General features: G+C 55.4%; 6 protein-coding genes across 6 annotated transcripts; 3 read left to right on the forward strand and 3 right to left on the reverse strand.

Annotated features, from left to right (window-relative positions):
- Positions 1-41: 41 nt before the first annotated feature.
- PG985_011325 (uncharacterized protein) lies at positions 42-1,539 on the forward strand (the record flags this gene model as incomplete). The annotated part of the gene is made up of 2 exons (XM_066831092.1): positions 42-1,268; positions 1,372-1,539. The coding sequence occupies 2 exons, from the start codon at positions 42-44 to the stop codon at positions 1,537-1,539; spliced, it is 1,395 nt and encodes a 464-aa protein (XP_066681774.1).
- A 321-nt stretch (positions 1,540-1,860) lies between these two features.
- Positions 1,861-2,889, reverse strand: PG985_011326 (uncharacterized protein; the record flags this gene model as incomplete). Its single annotated transcript, XM_066831093.1, has 3 exons — positions 1,861-2,307; positions 2,404-2,616; positions 2,770-2,889. The coding sequence occupies 3 exons, from the start codon at positions 2,887-2,889 to the stop codon at positions 1,861-1,863; spliced, it is 780 nt and encodes a 259-aa protein (XP_066681775.1).
- A 1,274-nt stretch (positions 2,890-4,163) lies between these two features.
- PG985_011327 (uncharacterized protein) lies at positions 4,164-5,508 on the forward strand (the record flags this gene model as incomplete). Its single annotated transcript, XM_066831094.1, has 4 exons — positions 4,164-4,220; positions 4,274-4,656; positions 4,737-5,151; positions 5,212-5,508. 4 exons carry the CDS (start codon positions 4,164-4,166, stop codon positions 5,506-5,508), a joined length of 1,152 nt encoding a protein of 383 aa, XP_066681776.1.
- Positions 5,509-5,954: 446 nt separating this feature from the next.
- PG985_011328 (uncharacterized protein) lies at positions 5,955-9,486 on the forward strand (the record flags this gene model as incomplete). The annotated part of the gene is made up of 3 exons (XM_066831095.1): positions 5,955-6,197; positions 6,280-7,936; positions 8,894-9,486. The coding sequence occupies 3 exons, from the start codon at positions 5,955-5,957 to the stop codon at positions 9,484-9,486; spliced, it is 2,493 nt and encodes an 830-aa protein (XP_066681777.1).
- Positions 9,487-9,571: 85 nt separating this feature from the next.
- PG985_011329 (glycerol dehydrogenase) lies at positions 9,572-10,789 on the reverse strand (the record flags this gene model as incomplete). The annotated part of the gene is made up of 3 exons (XM_066831096.1): positions 9,572-9,780; positions 9,887-10,579; positions 10,732-10,789. The coding sequence occupies 3 exons, from the start codon at positions 10,787-10,789 to the stop codon at positions 9,572-9,574; spliced, it is 960 nt and encodes a 319-aa protein (XP_066681778.1).
- A 1,801-nt stretch (positions 10,790-12,590) lies between these two features.
- Positions 12,591-13,631, reverse strand: PG985_011330 (syntaxin 5 (SNARE domain-containing protein); the record flags this gene model as incomplete). The annotated part of the gene is made up of 2 exons (XM_066831097.1): positions 12,591-12,615; positions 12,679-13,631. 2 exons carry the CDS (start codon positions 13,629-13,631, stop codon positions 12,591-12,593), a joined length of 978 nt encoding a protein of 325 aa, XP_066681779.1.
- Positions 13,632-14,562: the final 931 nt, after the last annotated feature.

Here is a 14,562-nt window from a genome sequence, read left to right on the forward strand (position 1 = left end):
CCCCTATTTTCCTGCGACCCACCCGACCTACAGCCACCACCATGTCTCCACACAGAATCGAATTACCCACCCACGCGGCGCCCACGTCCGGGCCCGGCGCCGTCTCTTCATCCACTGCTACCCCCACTTCCAATGGCAAAACCAACGGGGCCGCCCCCGATGTCTTCAGCGCTTCGCAGCCACGCCGCTGGCTTATGGGCGACGAGGCTTTCAACCGCGTGATGCCGCACCACAGCGGGATGCGGGCGCTTTGGGAGACCAAGTGGAAGTTCCCCTGCACCAAGTCGCTGTACCCGTTCCACGACGGCGCCTACGAGGACTTCGCGCCCGTCTTCGAGCAGCTCATCGCCGACGACGTCAACGACGGCAACGCACCCGAGTACACCCGGGCCTTCTTCCCCGCGGCCTCTTCGCTCGAGGAGCGGGGCGACGCGGCCACGAAGGCGGGCGACATGAAGGAGGCGTCGGCCCTGTACCTCCGCGCCGCGTGCGTCTTGCGCATCGCCCGCTTCCCCTACGTCACGGCCTTCCCCGAGGTCAGCTGCCCCGAGAAGTGGCGGGCCTGGGACTGGCAGAAGCGCGTCTACATGAAGGCGGGCGCCTCGTGGGACGAGCCCGTCGTCGAGGTCGACATCCCGCACGTGCACGCCCAGGGCCGCGACCGCGCAACCATCCCGGCCTACGTCCGCGTCCCCGGCCACGCCGCCACCGAGCTCGACGTGGCGGGCGAGGGCGAGGAGATCCAGACCCCGAAATTCCCGGCCGTCCTGCTGTTCACGGGGCTCGACGGCTACCGCCCCGACAACACGGTCCGCTGCGACGAGTTCCTGGCGCGCGGTTGGGCCGCCGTCGTGGTCGAGATCCCGGGGACCGCGGACTGCCCGGCCGACTCGGCGGATCCCGCGAGCCCGGACCGCCTCTGGGACAGCCTGCTCGAGTGGATGGAGAAGGACGGCCGCTTCGACATGTCGCGCCTGCTGGTGTGGGGCCTGAGCGCCGGCGGGTACTACGCCGTGCGCATCGCGCACACGCACAAGGAGCGGCTCCGGGGCGCCATCGCGCAGGGCGCGGGCGTGCACCACTTCTTCGACGCCGACTGGATGGACCGGGCGGACGGGCACGAGTACCCGTTCGTGCTGAGCCCGGCGTTTGCGACGAAGCACGGGTTCGAGAGCGTGGCGGCGTACAAGGCGGGGGTGCAGAAGAAGTTTTCGCTGCTGGAGACGGGGGTGATTCAGGGGGCTTCTTGTCGGTTGTTGCTGGTTAATGTGAGTATTGGTCTTCTGTCTCTTTTCCATTTACCCGCCCGGTCCCCCGCCCTCTTGTCCTCTGTGTTAGAAGGGGTCGCAGTTACTGACACGGAAGTGCTAGGGCACCCTGGACGGTCTCATGCCGATTGAGGACTCGATGATGCTGTTTGAGTACGGATCCCCCAAGGAGGCGCGCTTCTTCTCCAACGCGCTGCATATGGGCTACCCGTTGGCCAACTCGTCGGTATACCCCTGGATGGAGGAGGTGATGGGCTACAAAAAGGAATGAATGACTTGCTGTTTACGAAAATAACAACAACATAGCAAAGCAGGTTCGGTTGGAAGTTTGAAGCAAAACTTTGGGGTTGGGTTTGAGTTGTCACTTGGTTTTACTGGTTCAGCCTTGGGTCTATGAGCTTTATGTATACTTACTTGGCATTTGTAGTGAAATAGTTATGTTACCACTCTCAAGCACTACTGGCTGTCACTCGAATTACTTGGAAGAAAACTATTTGGCGTTCGTCAACGATGTTGCTCATCAATAGTTATTCGTCGGCCCCAACTCAAAGCCTGTTGGGCCACTACAATGATGAATTCGCCTTTATCTAAATCATCGCCCCATCCAGCCACCGTCCACGACCAGCGTATGCCCGCTCACGTACGCCCCCGCCTTGCTCGCCAGGTAAATCACGCTGCCCTTGAAGTCGTCCGGGGTGCCCCAGCGGCCGGCGGGGATGCGCTCGCTGATGGACGCGAGCCGCTTGGGGTCGGCGAGCAGGGCCGAGTTCATCTCGGTCTCGATGTAGCCGGGGGCGATGCAGTTGACGGTGACGCCCTTGTCGCTCCAGCCGTTGGCCATGCTCTTGGTCAGCTGCCCGACGGCGCCCTTGGAGGCGGCGTAGGCGGGCACGTTGAGCCCGCCCTGGAAGGTGAGCAGGGAGGCGAAGTTGATGATGCTGCCGCGGCGGCCGGTGGTGGGGGAGGGCTCGAGGGAGAGCATGTGGGCGCCGGCGTTGCGGCAGAGGGTGAAGACGGAGGTTAGGTTTACTTGCATGACCTATAGGCTGTCAGATTCTCGGGGTTCGGATGTATATACGGGGGAAAGAAGGGTGCAATAGGGTAGGATATGGCAAAACTGCCGAGGGAAACGAACCTGGTTGAAGTCGCTGTCGGGGAACACCTCGACGGGGTGCCGGATCTGGATCCCGGCGCAGTTGATTAGGATCCGGATCGTGTGACCGTCGGCCAGGATCTTGGGCACGAGCTTCGCGACATCGTCTTGTGATGATAGGTCGGCTGTGTAGACTGTGGCTTTGCGGCCGAGGGCCTCGACGGCTTGCTTCGTTTCTGTCGCTGCCGTGTTTCTCTGTTTTATTCACATAGACTTAGTATGTTGACATCCTAGTTATATATTCCAGGCCCGCCAAGTCTTATCGCTCTCTACGGGGGACCGAGGCATCAAAGATTGGTGTGATGTGCTATACGATAACCTTCGTCAATGAGCAAGCAGGCCACCTACCTGAATGAGAATGAGGTCGGCTCCGGCCTCCGCTAGAGCAATGGCGCAGGCTTGGCCAATGCCTCTCGTACCGCCCGTGACCAGCGCGGTCTCGCCTTGTAAAGAGAATAGAGAGCTCATGTTCGCAAGTGACTGTTCTAATACTTAAATGTGGTCTTGCACTTTACGGTTGTGTTAAAGACGACGATTATGGTGTCCTCACTGGTACTCAAGAAAACATTTCGATGGCAATATGCCCCGCGATTCAAGCCGGCGGGGCATGGAGCAGTGCAGCTTGCTGTCTGTCGGGAACTAACGCTTTCTCCAAAATGACGTCCCCTCGTCTTACCCGAACCGGCGTTGCACAATCCCTGTTGGGCACCAGAACCAGGGGTTTCACTTACGAAGAGTCGAACGGTGTATCGTGACAGCGCCGGGCTACTCACCCGTTCTAGCACGTTTTACTGAGGGGAAACCAAGGAGAGCTACGGGTAAACAGAGAGTCGTCGTTCGGCTTGACCCGCATTCCCCCACGCGCGCCCCAGTAAATCGCTGATTTCACCCGCTAGCACGATGGTGTCCAAGGACTCGACAAGAATCGGCAACGCTCGCCGACAGATGCTCCGACGAGTTCGTCATGCTCAGTGCTATTAGTGGGTTCACCTGGCAAAATCTGTTCGGGGCATTTTTGAGACCCGAAAACTTCCATAGCTCTCGTGTTTTGGTATGCTGTCCATCTAGTCCTGAGTGCCGAGGTGCGAGGCTAAAGGCGAGGCACTTATCTTTGACGATATCTGGCTCATGACCCTTCATCAAGCTGCTGTTCCACTGTCTCCGGCAAGTGTTTTTCACGATGTAAGTAATTGTGCCTGATCCCGGCATGAGTAAGAACATGGTCTTCGTTCTCGCATCTGCTTCTATCAATAAGATTGGAGAAGTAAAAAAATCCATGGAAATGTCATTTGGGGTTGGATTGGGGTAGCGCTTCCCCCGACGGGATCAGGGATCCAACTTTTGTAGTTGAGCTCCACAGACCCCGCGTCGGGGTTGAAGCCGCTACAACCTACAGGGGTAATGTAGCCTGTGATCATGAGCCGGTTTTCTCCCTCGTGGGCTCGTGGGGTCGCCCAGTCTTCGAGATCGGAGGGTGGGCAGAGCTCCCAAAAGCTTTTCAGGTTTCCCGAGTGCCATGAGGTTGTTTGGATAACGCTTACTTCCTTGGCGAAGTACCTACTCGTAGACATAATCTACTAAGCAATTCGCAAAGTCCCGTGAGAATATCTGTCCACGCCGTTGAAATCACGAATCTCTAATAGAAAGCCGATCTCAAGCCATTCAGAGCCTCGGTTACTGGCGGATTCCCCGTATCAGTGTACTACCAAAGTCCACACGGGTGCCAACTCTAGTACACAGCGATGAGCGGCTCAGAAGTCAGGGCGTCGGTCCTCCACGGGGCCAAGGACCTCCGGGTTGTAAGTGCGCCGTCTGTCCATCGGCCCAAGAACGTGAACTCACCACCGCACAGGAAACCCGCGAGCTCCCGGCCCCGGCCGCCACCGAAGTCCAGGTCGCCGTGCAGGCGACGGGCCTCTGCGGCTCCGACCTGCACTACTTCTCGCACTACCGCAACGGCGACATCTTCGTGCGCGAGCCCATGACGCTGGGCCACGAGTCGGCCGGCGTCGTGACGGCCGTCGGCGCCGACGTGGACGCGGGCCACAACCGGCTGCGGGTCGGCGACCGCGTCGCGCTCGAGGTCGGCCTGCCCTGCGAGGACTGCGCGCTCTGCAAGGAGGGCCGCTACAACATCTGCAAGGGCATGCGCTTCCGCAGCTCGGCCAAGGCGTTCCCGCACTTCCAGGGCACGCTGCAGGAGCGGATCAATCACCCGGCGAAGTGGGTGCATAAGTAAGTATTTTCTCCTTTTTTCTCTCGAACTCTTTTCCCCGAGAGATGTTGCTGGGCTAACAAAGCTACTCACCCAACAGGCTGCCCGAGAGCGTCACCCTGGAGCAGGGCGCCCTGGTCGAGCCGCTCTCCGTCGCCATGCACGCGCGCGACCGGGCGCAGCTGAAGCCCGGCTCGACGGTGCTGGTGCTGGGCGCCGGCGCCGTCGGCCTGCTGTGTGCGGCGGCGTGCAAGGCGTCCGGGGCCAAGGCGGTCGTCATCGCGGACATCCAGCAGGACCGCGTCCACTTCGCCGTGCAGAACGGGTTCGCCGACGTGGCCATCGTCGTGCCCATGGCGCGGCCGCAGACCATCGAGGACAAGCTGGCCTACGCCAAGGAGCTCGCGGGGCGGGTGACGGCGGCCAAGGTGGGCAAGGCTGGGGAGGAGGTGGGGGAGGTGGGGGTTACGTTTGAATGTACGGGGGTTGAGTCGTGTATGCAGACGGCTATCTATGTGAGTCCCTATACTAACTGCCTGAAGGGGGAAGTATTGTAATACTGACCGAATAAATAGGCGACGCAAGCTGGCGGCAAGATCATGATCATCGGTATGGGAACACCGATCCAGACGCTTCCCATATCGGCCGCGGCGCTGAGGGAGGTGGACCTCGTCGGCGTCTTCCGCTATGCGAACAACTACCCGGAGGTCATCAACATGTTGTCAGCCAAGAATGCTACGCTGCCAGATGTCACGAAGCTTGTGACGCAGCGATTCGAAGGATTGGACAAGATACCCGAGGCTTTCGACATGGCGGGCAAAGTGAAGGATGAGCATGGCAACTTAGTTCTGAAAGTAGTTGTCGCCATGTAATGTAGTCAGAGCCCACGCTGAATGCGATTTGTTGGCTTGAACGCCGACGTTTCTCTGCAGGCCTTTACTTTTTTCCTCCGAGAACGCGATATGATTTGCTGGATTGTGTGTAACCTAGCCACTCTCTTGTGCGACGATCATGTTCCTCCACCTGCCATCACTTTGGGGCGTGGCCTACAGCGGCGCATGCATGCACCTTGTTGCTCTTGCATCCAACACGGTACCAAACTGGCCGGTGATTGGGGCAGCCAGGGGCTGTGTTGTGCGGGGCAGGGCTACTGTCGAGAGTCGAGGCAAGGCAGCAAGGTGCGAGGCTATGTACCAGAAAACCCGAGTTGAAGTAGTCATATAATCCATTTGTCCTTCGAACTTGAGATACATCTCGCCAATCCTTCATTCTAGAGCTGATTTCCTGGTTGGCCCATATTCGAACTGGTAGAAGAGTCATGGACCCAGGCACAGCCATCGGTCTCGCGGGGACGGTGTACAAAGTCGTGATTGCGGGGATCGAATTCATCGGTGATGCCAAACAGGTCTACGCGAAAGGCGGGACAGACGACAACCGGGATCTTGATGCCGTAGCACAGGATATTCAGAGTGCGTCGGCGAGTCTTGACGAACAGCTAGATCGGACCAAGCCACTGAAGGGGAGCTCTGATGGTGAAACCCAGCTCCCTGGCGAGGATGAAGTAAGTCCACGTGTGTTTGGAACCCGTATTCACGCCACATCATCACAATATTGCTCCCTGGATATAACTGACATATACTCAGGAGCTCCGCCAATTGGCTATGCAAGCTTCCAGTATCGGAAGGGAATTATCGGAAGCTCTGAAGAAGTCCCAGGTCAGCGAGAAATCCAAGTTCAAAGCTTTCAAAGCTGTTGTTCGTGGTAACTGGGATGCCGACGACATCAAGAAGATTGAAGCCAGGCTCAACAGTGTCAGAAGCGAACTGCAACTGAGGGTGCTTGTGAGCATCAAGAAGGGTCTGGCGGATCCGCAAAACGAGCCCTACAGGCCAATGCTCGCTACTTTGGAGAGCCTCGTGAACCACCAAGCCCAATCCGCAGATGACAGGAAGAGGATGATGGAATCTCTCACCAGAACCGAAGAATTGGCCGTGTCGTTGAAAGACGAACTCCTTATGTCAAGGCAGCAGATTTTGGCAGAGCTCCGGACGGCCCAACCAACTTTCGCAATATCCGAACCAAGATCTACAGGTGCAGAGACAAACAGTAAACAAGTGGAGGATGCCATACTGGCATCGCTATGGTACCCGGACATATATGACCGCGAGGACAGCATAAGCGATGCCCATAAAAAGACGTTTGAATGGTTATTCCGAGACCCTGCCACCTCAGATGTTTCTTTCAATAGCGTGGTCGACTTCCTCAGGGAGGAGACCGGGAAAGCGTACTGGATCACGGGTAAACCTGGGTCTGGCAAGAGCACGGCCATGAAGTTCTTGCTTGACGATCCGAGGACTTCGGAGCTCCTTGAACATTGGTCTGGTGGCAAAAGAGTCATACAAGCCGCATTTTACTTCTTCTACAACGGCAGCGACATGCAAAAGTCGGAACTTGGCTTACTATCCTCTTTATTGCACACACTGCTCAAACAGGAAAGGTCGTTGATACCAATCGGTTTCAAAGGGAGATTTGAGGCGGCCCTTAGTGGCCAAGTCGTTGCCCGAAGACCATCCATCTTCGAGACCAGAAGGGCTTTGAGAGAAGTCATATCGCACAATCCTGACATCTTCTTCTTCCTGGCGGTCGACGGGCTGGATGAGTTTGACCCGCGAGTATCAACGACCGATGTCGTCAGTCTCTTACAGCTCACGAAGAGCTTGAGCAGTTTCAACAATGCGAAACTCATCCTGTCAAGCCGACCACTGTCTGCTTTCGAACAGGGGTTTGCTGACTCTCCTTCATTAGCAATTCACACGCTGACGAAACATGATATTCAATCATATGTGTTTGATGAGCTTCAGTCCCATCCTAGGATGAAATTGCTGATGGCTCGGGACGAGGTTCAGACCAAGACTTTGATTCGGTCCATTGGGGACAATTCATCCGGGGTCTTTCTGTGGGTTCGGCTCGTTGTACAGTCACTTCTTGAAGGCCTGGAGAACTCGGACGGACTCGAAGAACTCCAGGCTAGGCTCCAGGAGCTTCCTCACGATCTGCATACACTCTATGCAGCTATGCTGTCAAGAATTCCGCCACACTATGTTCCTCAGACTGCGAAGCTTATCCGGATCGTGGAAAAAGCGCCGTCGGATAACAGCCAATTTGAGCTCAGCCTACTGGGCCTTTGGTATGCAGATCAATGGACAGATAAAGACTTGTTTGGCACGGGGTTATGTCACATCAGCCAAGACCAGATTGTGGCTCGCACAGAAGATATGATAGGCCGACTGAAGAGTAGATGTCTCGGCTTGATTGAGATACAACCAAGCCCACTCATAGCCCACAGGTTTTTTACATGGGCCCAATTTCCTAGGAGCGATATCTATGATCCGACGAATGGGCATCTTATACTTCATGTCAAATTCATACATCGCACAGTCTCCGAGTTTCTCGCAGACAAGGATATCAGATGCCGATTTGTCGATATCCCGAGTCTTTCGACTTTCGATCCGAAGATAGCCTTAGCTCGCTCCGCCATCGCCATCGTCAAGGAGTTCATCCCAGGGAAGCCCACGGATTGGACCGTACTGATAAAGCTGGCTGACTATGCTGCCAGCCGAGTCTGCCATCTCGGTATGCGGCTCGAAGAACTGTCTGTTGATCCCAGCTACCAACTCAAACTGCTAAGCGAGCTTGATGATGTTATGTCAGAGCACTTGGTCAATCAGCGCCTTGCGCCTTGGGATTCTATGGGCTCGAAACACAGATTTGTGGATGGTGAGTGTTGTGATGCGCATTGGTCATCCTACTTGGACAGAGGCCCAGACGAATTCCCCGGACAGCCATCCCCTACTGAGGCGTCCCTCGCGCGCAGCCTACCAAAGCTGGGCCGAAAAGCATCTTTTCTGTCCTTCCTCGTGATAATTGGTGCTGAAGGGCCGCTACAGCAGATGGTCAATATACATGGCAAATCAGTATTGCGCAAAGATGGTCTACCCCTCTTGGGCTACGCGCTGTGTTATACGTATCCATGGTTGAGTTTCATGGTATTTGTCATCCCAGAGGTTGTACGGCTCCTGGTTACCAATGGGTGTAGCCCTCATGAAACATTTTGCGGCAGGACTGTTTGGGACTGGTTCTTGCGAAGAAAGCGAGGTGGTATGTCAATCTCTGGAGAGCATGGATACTTGCTGCCATACTGGCTTGGTAATGGAGGCGAGACAAGAGCCATGCTGGAATTACTGGGTGCTGGTGCAGATGTCAATGCGCGAATCCAGTGGCAAGACTTTGCGCCGCCCGACAAAATATCTCCAGGAAACCATGAGCCCGTTGCGCCGACGGTGACGGACTGCACTCTTCTCTTGGCTGCCCGCCGGTCGCATAAGCTCACCACCAGGTATCTCGAAACGTTGCCGACGGACAAAGGACTGATCGGCACAAAGGAACAGCTAGAACTCATGATCAAGTTGTTAGAAGATGGCGAGGCTGTTGAGCAAGAATGGGACCTTGATGGCAACCTGATCTTCCCTGTACCTACCGAGGACGAGGCGGCGGAAGCAGATGGAGAATCTGCAAGGATTTCGGATCCTTCGCAGCAAGTTCCTCCAAACGCACTATTGAAGTCCGATAATAGAGACACGAAGCCCGGCGTCGGGTCGGAGAAGCAAAATGAGATCTGCGTAAAGGAGGAGAAGAACAGAGTCGTGGAATCAGCTTCCCACATGTCTGAAGCTCAACCAGGAGACGAGACATCGGCCATATACACATCTAAAGGCAGAGGATCAAGGATACGCGGCAAGTTCGGTATTTGGTTGAAGTCACTGACGGGAAAATCAAAGGCCGTCACTTGAATGGGATCTGTTTATAATCATTCGAAGGTTGGGGTAGGGTATGGTAATTTTGCCATGATGGATATGCTTATGTCTATAATGACTTCTATTCCGGCACTCCGTTCTTCATTTTCTTACCCTCCAGCTTATCGGGGAAACCGAAGTTGATGCCAAAGGGAGGGTAGACATATCTCTTCTTGGAAGTCCCCTCCGTCAGGAGCTTGACCTCCTCGTTGTCCAGATCCACAATCTTGAGGTTCTCCTTGATGCGCGATTCCGTCACCGACTTGGCGAGCACGGTGCTACCCCGGGCAACTACAGAAGAGTCAGTCAAGATCTGCTTGGTTTCGCGTGCGCGCCGTATCGATTCTCGGACGATGCCCGGAGGAAATCGGAATGTATGAGTGGGACAGCAACTTACCATGGTAACTCAACAAGATCGTACCCGGACTCACGCCCTTCTTCTCCGCCAGCTTAACGACGGGCTCGCTCTGCAGCAGTGGCCCGCCGGTGCTGCCCAAGGGCGAGTACGCCATGACGTGAACGCCCTTCTCCCGGCAGAGGTCGACAACCTCCTGCTGCGGGCACTCCGGGTGGTTCTCGATCTGGTTGACGGCGGGGACGACGGAGGCGTGCTTCAACAAGTTCTCGAGGTAGACCTTGCTATAATTACAGACACCAACGGCGCGGGCCTTGCCCGTGGCCGGCAGCGCCTCCATGCTCTTCCACGTCGCGACGTGATCGTGGTCCCAGAGGATGTCGCGCTCCCCGTTAGCCAGGAGCGGGAACCGGTCGGCGTCGCCGCCGTCGGGCCGCGTGCCCTCGGGGTTCATGCCGATGGCCCAGTGCACCAGGTACAGGTCGACGTAGTCGAGCCCGAGCGCCTTCAGGGACTTGTCCAGGCCGTGCTCGACGCGCGTCGAGTACGTCGTCCACAGCTTCGTCACGACGAAGACGTCTTCGCGCTTGATGCCGGCCGCGAAGGCCGCGCGCAGGCCCTCGCCCACTTCCGCTTCGTTGCCGTAGCAGTACGCTGCGTCGATCAGCTTGTAGCCGGACTTCAGGGCCGTTTCCACGGCTTTGGCGACTTGGCCGGGAGGTGCTTGCCAGGTTCCTGTTGGTGGGTGAAGACGGGCGGATTAGCCTCACATAAAGTAGCTCTTGGTCTATGTCTTGGAGTTTCTTTCTTTCTTTCTCTTTCTTCTTTTTTTCGGACCCAAGAAGGAATCGTCCCTTTCTCTGGGTAGAACTTGGGGGCCTACTCACCAAAACCTACGGCAGGCATCTCCTGGCCGGTGTTGAGCTTGAATGATGTCGGCGCCATGGTGCGTGTAGTTACTGGTATCTGCTCGTTTCGAATCGGTCACTGCTTAAGAGAGAAAAGAAGGGTATCACAAAAGCCGCATTCAGAACTTCTGGAATATGATTCAGCAACGCGACGGGATTACGATAGGTTGCGGTGCATCGGAAGCTACTTATGCAGTATATCAGGCAGAATGGACGAGACGGGGTACTACCGGCTCCTACGATAACCCATCACTAATACCCCGCGGAATACATGGGCAACATCGGATCCTACTCCGCAGTGCGTGGAGTTCCCGCAACTTGGCCACCTTTCGCCGGGATAGGATGGCAGTGATAGTGAATTTTCCTGTCTCTGTCCGGTCAAGGCCGGTTACGGGCCCTCATGTGAAAGCTGGGGGATTGCTAACGAAAACGTGGGGTTTGGTTCTTCAAGGATGTCCCCTCCTCGTACTGACTGATGCGGAATTCCGGCCAATACCAATGGAGACTGGTACAAAGTCATGCATTAGACCTGCAGGAAGTCAATCCGCTTCAAGGAAAACTACTGCAGGCCTGCGTCAAGACGGAAAATAAAAGCAAAAAAGCCAGCTACTCTGCTGCCTCGAGGCTGTTTGTGGAAATTTTGAACGGATGGCGGGGGTGGAGATGGCGGGGGTTGCTTCGGCTTGACATGGACCGAGAGAGGGAACATGGGCGGGTGATAAAAGCCTCTATCGGCGTTGCAAACACTCAGTGTAGGCATAGATCTACGACGGGTACTAGAGCTGGAAGGAATAGAACGTAGTTGGCAGGTAAATTTCCGTAAAGAATACTAATAATTACAACTCCGTGGGATGCACAATACGTGTTGAAGTTAAGGCTTCCGGTATAGGTAACTTCGTGATGGGAACGCTGATTGTGGCGTACGTTCAAGCCTATACTACTTTCCCAGCTGATGTAGCTGGCAGATTAAGACTTTTAATACTTCTTGAGAAATCACGAGACCCTAGTATTTGTTGTTCACGAGCATACACTTATTATATCCAAGGGCCTTGGTTGACCGAGGCTAACGTGCGTCGATGTTGAGCGGCCGGTGTGGGCTAAAGGCAATATTCCCTCCTGGATGCTAGATAGGGATCTATTGTGACAATGACTTGACCCGCCTCAGATAAAAATAAAATTGCAATCTGCTTCATGGACAAGGCTACCTGGCTAAAGATAACAAGAACAACAGCCCATACGAAAGGATTTAAACCATTGGTATACGTAATGTTCCCGCAAAAAGGGTTGACCCAAACTACGGAGAACGCTGTTTCATATGCGGACACTCAATGTCACTGGCTAACATAACCACAGTAAATGGCCCAATCAGCTCAGAACATTGCCGTAGACGACCCCTATTTGGAACTGTCTTTACATCAACCAGGCATACGCGCTGATTGCCAGCTCCCAACGCTACGCCCCTAAGAAACACGTACAATTCTTTCGGAAGTCAAACAGCAGTAATTGCATATCATACACTCGCACATGTAAGATCTTCTACCAGCGCTATACAAATTCGGACAGCTCGTATATAACGTGTCAAACATCAAAATCTCGCAATGGTACTCCAGACCATGTGGTGAAATAGGAAAATATTTATAGCAATGTATGACTACTCATAACATTTGACGTGTCGCTGGCATTAGAACATCTAGTTTTGGCCGGCCCCAGCGCCGCTCGGGGGCAAAAAGAAGGGACCAGGGAAGTAATATACAGAAGTGATGGTACACACTAACGCCGGTTCGCCGCAGTCTCGTTCTCTTGGATTCGTGTAGTTCAGTTCCCGTCTATTCCCTCTTTTAACCCGCAATCAAGACCCATAATCTGTTGGAAAAGTCAGCAACGCCGTAGCACGGGGATAAGGGAAGTTTGTTCGATCAAACTTACAGGAAAAATATCATCAGCACCCCGAACATCTTGGCGATCAGCCACCGGTTGCTGGAGACTCTCGACCAGTACTTCAGCAGCTCTTTCTGTGCGCCTTGGACGTTGTCCACCACGTCTTCCGTGTTGGCGTCTATACGTTGAATCTGCTCGCTCTGCTCCGACACCATCTGTGCTAGTTGGCCAAAGATGGAGCCCAGCTCGCCGATGGTCCTCTCAATCGCCTCGATCGCCTCGCCTCTCTGGGCGATGTATGTGTTCTGTGGTTGCGCTTCCTCCATCATGAGCAGCTGCTGGTCGCCGACAGGGTTCAGAGATAGCGTATCGCCACCCGGCGACGGCGTGCCTCTACTCGGTGTGCCGTAAAGCGGCGAGGCGGACTGCTGTATCGCGGGCTGGGCATGCTGCGCCACGGAGGAGACGAAATTCTCCGTCCTCGAGCGCGAGGCCTGGATGTTCTTGGTGCGGACCTCGAGAACCTCCTTGAAGTTGGCCGAGACGTCGGTGAGCTTGCCCTGCAGCATGAAGACGACGTTCTTGTTGTGCTCGCCGACCTGGTCGCCGGCCGAGCGGGCCGGGTGCTGCTGCCGCGTCATGTCCTGGAGGCCGTGGATCTGCTGGTTGAGCGAGGAGAGGTCCTGCTTGATGATGAAGGTGAGCTCGTTGATCTCGACGGGCCGGTCGTCGAAGAGCGTCTTGCGCTTCGCCAGCTGCGCCAGCTTCTCGAGCTTCGCCATGGTGCCCGCGATGCCGCGGCCAATGTCCGCCGCCTTGCGCGCGAACTCGGACCGTCGCGGCCGCGGCCCGGAGGCGTCGCCATTGGCCTCGGCCTTTTGCTGGTCCGTCAGGAGGGATCGTCGCTGCGCGCCCACTTTGGACTGGGCCTGTCGCTTCTGTACTTGGGTCAAGACCGACTTGAACTCGGCGGTCCGGTCTTGGATGGATGCGACGGCCATTTTCGTTGGCCGTTGGTTCGATGCGTAATCCTCCGACAGAGTTTGGGGTTCCTGGCAATTTCTTTCTTTCTAGACTTGAGTCTTTTTTATCGGGCTCGACAGAAAATCGTCCTTGGGCGTCCGGCGCGAGAAAGGAGTCCGTATACGTGGAAGCTGATAATTATATGGTTCGGGTTGGCGTAAGAGTACAAGTACAGGCTGGAGAAGCGTGTGGTTGGTTGGTGGACGGGTATCGGGGTTCGGATGTTGTCGTTGTTGTCGGTGTCGCTGGTTGAGGAATGGGGTGGAAGAATTGGCTTGTGAAGGTCTCGCAGGCCGACAATTATTACAGGAAGATTGGGGGTATCACGAAAGGAGTCTATGAAGTGAAGTGTCACCTAGACAGGCTGGCAAGCGAAGCGAATGCGACTGATGGAAGAGGAGGGTGCTGGAAACGATGATGGATTGATGGTCGTCCACGAGAGACGTTCGTTCACTGGAGCGTTTCCTTGGTTGAGTGGTTGCGCGGCCGGTTCCCCACTGTAATTCTTTCATTTGCTGGGCGCTGGCTGGTCGCTCGCTTCGGCTCTGGCTGCACTTTTGGAACCCAAAGATTTGGGGCAACGTGTTCGAGACGATCAAAGAGAACCACCAGCTGACGGGTGCTGGCTCTGGCCACCACAGTGGCTGTGCAAAACCCGTCCAGGTCAAGTGGCTAGAAGGCGCGAAGAAAAGGAGACGCTAATCGCCTTCTTCCCCAGATTGGGTTTTGACAGTTATTAGCACGGGTGCATTTGCTTGTACGGATAGAATTGTCTCAGATCACAGTGTTTACTACATATACGAGGACACTCAAAGTCTCAAAACCGCTGTTGTATGGTATCTCGTAAACAATGAGCGCTGTGTCAACAGGGCATTACGTCCAGCCAGGCTCACATAACTACACGACTGC

Source organism: Apiospora marii, assembly GCF_038362585.1.
Source record: "Apiospora marii strain CBS 49790 chromosome Unknown utg000007l_segment0_segment0, whole genome shotgun sequence".
Lineage (NCBI taxonomy): Eukaryota > Fungi > Ascomycota > Sordariomycetes > Amphisphaeriales > Apiosporaceae > Apiospora > Apiospora marii.